A 5588-nucleotide genomic window follows, 5' to 3' on the forward strand; every position below is an offset into this window, starting at 1 on the left:
CCTGGGATTATGAGTCACTGAGAAAAAGTCTTACCCAGTGATCCAAAATGGGACAATTCTCAACTTCCTGAGAGGCACCATTGGAAAGAGACACAGACATCCAAATTTGCATGGAAAAATGAACCGTCTGTTCCCTGAGCCATTACTAACATTTTAATTTGTACTGCAGGAAGTACCACACTCACTTGCTGCAGTTTGATGGAGAAGGTGGCTGGCGTTTCGAGCAGTTGGACACCGCTATCCGTTTATCCCTGAGTGAGGAAAAACAGAGACTGGAATCCCAACTTGCAGGAATTCCTAAAATGCAGCAGAGACTGAATGAACTGTGTAAAATCTTGGGAGAAGACTCAGTGCTTAAAACAATGGACAAAGAGGAATAAATAATTTATGTTTTATGTTTTTAAAAGTATTTTTTTAGTTAAAAGCATTACAAATTCAGCCATTATCCTTTGCATGCATTGTGATAGAGGCTTAGAGCATAGAGAAAAACAGCCAGCAGAAAATAATGCTTTGAATGCTCTGTAAGACTTTAGCATTTTAGTATTAAGGAAGAAAGTGGTTGAACTGTGAAAAGAAAATAAGCAAGTGCACAGAGTATAAGATTAGTCATAGCAGCTTATGTTAATTCCTAGTGAAAGCCTGATTCACTGCAAAAAACTACCAACACACTTAGGATTTGTTGGTAAATTTTTGCCTGAGACTTGGCCTGCAGAATGTGCTCTTGTACCAGGTCACTGCGTGCGTATGATATGCCTGCTACGCAGAGCAAACATGGCATGAAACTCAGGCATGGAGCACGGCAGAGGCAGCATCTGGGTGAGTATGCAGATGCATGCAAAAATCTCATTTGGGTATAAGAAACATTCTTTCAGCCTATGTAAAACCAAACTCCTGTTCTACTACTGAATCGCATACACACCTTTACCTGCATTTCTGTAGCAAATAACGTAATAGGGTGACCAGAAGACAACTGTCTAAGCAACCTGCTGCCCTCGCAACAGAGAAGCAGGGATAGAGCTAAATAATGTAATATACTTGTGCTGTACTTTATGCCATTATGCATAGCTTCAGAGGCTCTTTGCCCTTCATGATACATGAGTTCCTTTTGGGGATTATTTATGTTCCCTATTTAGTAACCTCTGGTGGGGGGGATGGAGCACTGGGCCTGGCATCAAGTGACTTAGTTTTCACTTGAGTAAGTCATTCATCTGCTCCATGGGTCTGGTCCAGCCGGCATCCATCTCTGACCCAGTTCCTCCGTTGGTAAAATCACAATACAGACACTTGTTTGTTCCATGAGACACTTTGTGACGGGAAGGACTGTAGGAGAGGAAAATGTCAGTTTCTAACAATACACTGAATTCTCAGGCATGGCTGTCCTGCCAATTAAAATGCTCAGCACTTACAAAGGTCTGTGAAAAGTTAGAGCATTTTGTAACCACTAATTAATATGCCTGCCGTATTTTGGTAGAGTGGCTGAACACTGCCCTCCCTGTGAGCAAACGCACCAGTTAACAGCTTTGCTTTCAGATGCACTCACTGATTGTCCGATCTGCTTTTCAGTTCAGTAGGAACCTGGTCCTCAGTCAGAAGGTGCTTTAAACAGAGACCCCTAAGACACTGCTGGCCCGAGTGCCTTGCCGAAGGCAAAACCTGGTGAATTAGAAATAAAGACGTGAATGGATTTAAGAGCTCCTGATCTGCTCTCTGTGACTGCAAGTGCACAGCAAATGGGCAGCTTGGGAGTGAAGGTCAGGAGGGGTAAGAGGCTTTGCAGATGGGTAAATGAGCCTTAGCCGAGATGTAGCAATCCTGAAGTTTGTTGGTTCTTTTTTTCCTAGAAGTGTGATTCCTTAGAAGATTTCTGTCTGGTGTGCTTAGTCTGAGAGGGGCAATGCATAAGTTGTTCAGAACTGTTGAGAGAGGAGAAATATTTTGGGTGTATTTGCTGAGCTGGGAATGTATGAGCACCCTGAAGTTAATATAAACTGTTCCCTTTTTCTGATTGTTTCAAGAGCAAGGGGAAGGTGAATTAACTCCATCTGCCAAATCCCAGTCCAGTGCGCTAACCATTAGCCCATCTTCCTTCTCACTGTGTGCTCGTCTTGCTGCTTGGTATGGCACTTGCACCAGAAAATGAAACAAGTCTGCTCCCCGTCCTACTCTTCCAGAGTCTGTGGCTTGAATGTAACGCTGTAACTTGTCCTGGTGACAACAGTTTGATACTCTCACTAGTTTTCTCTGTAGAGTCCCCTGGGACATCTCACTGACACAGAAAGGAATGCTCTTGGGAACCTTTGAAAGGGATGAGAAATTAAGGTTCAAGATAATAAGATGTTGTGTTGTAAAGTGCAGACTAGAGGTCACTGCCGTGGTGGATGACATGTGCATGCATTTTAATTTGCAAGTGTCTCTGCTTGTCCCTCTCCCTGAAGGCTAGCTTTCCTCCTTCTCATCTTCAAATAAAAATTCAAAAATGCTAAGGAGAAAAAGAAGTCAGCCAAGAATCTGTTCTCGGTGAGCATAAATGAGATGACTGATGATTTTAAAGGCTTGCATGTTTCTGAGTTATGTTTCTCTAAGATGGTGATGAATCAGGCACACCCCATATGCATGCCCCTGTCCCAGCTGCGGCGTATCCATCTGCTAGTGCAAAGCAGCCACAAAGCCACCTTTCCACAAGCCTCTCCCAAGGCAGGAGCTGAGGTCGAGGAAGGGGCATTAGTGATCCCCACCCCGCTGTTAAGCGCTTTACCATGTGGCTGGGAGCTAAACCGGGGTTGTCCGGTCCCTGAATGAGGAGGACACTGAAAAGTGCTGAACAATTGGCCCAATTCGGCACAGCTCCAGGTACGGCCCTGCACGCTCCCAGCCTCCCACCAAAGCTCTGCCACGGCACTTGACTTGTTGGGAGCCATTATGGGCAAGCGCAGCACCTGAAATCTGCTGTACCGCCTTGCAGAGATCGAAGGTGACCATCCCTCACGGCACAACAGAAACGCGGAAATCTTCTGCGGAAAACGTGTTTAGAAGAAGAAAGTTTGTTTGCTAGTTTTTTTAAATGAGATTATGCATAAAACTTACAAAAGATACTGATGAAATTTTAATGAAAACTGAAATCGCACCAGGATCAAGGTAATAGTATTTTCCTTGAAGTTCGATATATATTTCTTGGATCCAGTAATAGACTTTACCATTCCCATTCAGTAATATAGCATAAAATATCCCAGCATCTCACTCGGCTATTTACATTCTTGTAGGCATGACAAGAACATCAGAGGCTGGTATGAGAAAAACGCCTTCTCTAAATAGGAACTTTCTGAGTAATACTGAGCCAGTTTTAGAAGGGTTTTCTATACAGGTGGCTCATTATTTTTAAAGTTAGTTTTGTGGCTGGAAGAGAAGCTGCCCTGGAGATTTTCTCTGCAAACTTTCTGAGTTGTTCCAAGGGCTAGTTGAGACGGGAGTCTCCAGTTCTTTTTCTGGTGACTTTTACCTCTGGTGTAATACAGGGCATAAGTCAGCTCATTTTGTGCTGCTTCGGAGCCAGCTGTGAAAGCATGAGCAGAGGTGCACGCTCCCTGCCAGGGAATAGCTCAGGGAGACACTGTTCTGGAGCCGAGGCACGGGGAGCACTTGGCCCTTGCGGTGCGAGAGGAGCAGAGCAGGGCATGGTGCCCTGGTGGAATCCTTTTTCGTGGTGCAATGAGAGCTGCTCATCAATGTTCATTCCCTTTCTGGCATTCAGGAGCTGTGACTCCCCGGGAGGCCGAGGAAGAGAATTTTTGGCCTTCCTTCTGCCTGTCATCTAGCTGGAGCTAGCCAGATCCAGCCCGTTGTGTCACAGCATCTATGCATTCAGGGCTGGATACTGCAAAGCGTTCAGTGCCCCTAGCCTCCTGTGAGCACCCTCTCATCCCCCAGGACTCAGGGCAGACTGGACTTGCCTGGATCTACATCCTAGAGGAGCACAGGTGCTGAGCAGAATTCATACCAGTCTCAGGCATGGAGTAACTGTGCAATAAAAATATGAATTGTCCACATCAGTTCCTTCAGATAATGCCGGGATTTTTTGCAAGAATCTTCAGAATGGGAGGACACGTTTTTTGTGCATGGGATTTCAGTATTTTAACCTAGGAGGAGTTTGTTCTCCACTTAGTTTTGGGACCAGACTCATTGCTGTCTTAGACTTGGAAGCCCTCCTTCTGCAGGGGTAGAAAACCCCACATATCTTTTAAAGGAGTTTTTTGAAACCAGTGGGATTTGTATTTGAGTGAGAAATGAAGGACTGGGTATTCAATGGGATATTTTAGGGAAAATTGCAATAAAAATTATATCCTAAAGCAAATGAACACATCTATAGTCCCCTCAATATGTCTAAATGATGATAATGCATGTCAAAGTCAAGTTTACGAGCCTGTGATCAGAGATTTCGATCGTATATAGAATGAAATCCCCCTACTGAGCTGTTCATGAAGCTTAAGAGAACTGAACTGCTAATCGAATGTGTCTTTGTTTTGTTTATGTTTGATATTAATGCCTTTTAAGAGCAGACAATTTATAAAGCAATAAATTATGCTTTACAGTTGTAATTTATTTCAACCTCAAATAAAACATGTTGCATTTACTTTGAGTTTGCAGTGTTCCTTATGAGTCATTCACAAAGCAGCCAGGACCTGCCTGCGTGTGCTCTGGGACCCCCTTCCCATCCCTTGTTTCTGTGATGGGGCAGGAGAGCTTGGGGTGGATGTTGCATGTTTGCAGGTTAAAACAAGTGTTTCATTCCTAGATCAGGCTGGCGTCAAAGGCTGCTGTGAGGTTTCTCATGTCTCATGCCTATCCACTTCAGCGTGGACCTGATTCATGACAGGAAGGTGACGAGAGCTGCCACCACTTGCTGGGGAGCTCTGCAGGGAGGCTGGGCACTGAGCAATGTGCCAGAGGACGGTGTCAGTAGCACAACATCGGGTGGCCTCAGCAGCATCACTCCCAAAGGTTGTTATTATGGTCTTCGTAAGATAAAAAGTTATGCATAAAGCATCAATGTCACAAGTATTACAAGCAAGTGCCCATGTTGGCCTAGAAAAGGAGAGGTTTTTTTTCTTGGGGATTAAGACAAAAAATACAGTCTTTTTAGCCCTTCAGACTACCAGGAGTATGAGGACATCAGTTGACTCCTTAGCACCCAGAGCTGGCTTGTGTCTAGCCCCTTCCCAGCTGGGTGGCAGGGAATGGTGAGGTACTGTGTGGTGGTACAGAACCTGGATTATGCCACTGAGGAGCCCGTGGCGATGGTGGTCACTTCAGAACTAGATCCTTATGTGTGACTGAAGGCCTGTGCCTCGTGCCTCCCTTCCAGCTACTGCACCCACTCAGAGGGAGAGCACCGACAGAGAGCGAAGTCCAGGACACGAGCCATGAGAAATGCATTTTTGGGGGTCTCGGGGCGGCTGTTGGACCACGCTGGGGCTCATATATCAGACCGGGAGGAGACAGGTTATATTGTAGTGGGGGAGGTGAGCTGAGAGCTGCGAGGTTGCACCTAAGTTTCACCTTTTTTGGTAAGACATGCTTTGGTGTCTGCTCTT

The 5588-nt window shown here is 45.3% G+C and overlaps 1 protein-coding gene across 1 annotated transcript in view; it reads left to right on the forward strand.

Moving 5' to 3' along the window:
- ABCD2 (ATP-binding cassette, sub-family D (ALD), member 2) overlaps positions 1-4633 on the forward strand; it is a 54282-nt gene extending 49649 nt beyond the window's left edge. Inside the window, exon 10 of the mRNA XM_009324373.1 lies at positions 170-4633. Within this exon, the coding sequence (XP_009322648.1) occupies positions 170-380 (211 nt within the window). The 3' untranslated portion in view covers positions 381-4633. The remainder of the gene's footprint in view (positions 1-169) is intronic.
- The last annotated feature ends 955 nt before the right edge of the window (positions 4634-5588 follow it).

Source organism: Pygoscelis adeliae, unplaced genomic scaffold (assembly GCF_000699105.1).
Source record: "Pygoscelis adeliae isolate BGI_AS28 unplaced genomic scaffold, ASM69910v1 Scaffold315, whole genome shotgun sequence".
Taxonomy (NCBI): Eukaryota; Metazoa; Chordata; class Aves; order Sphenisciformes; family Spheniscidae; genus Pygoscelis; species Pygoscelis adeliae.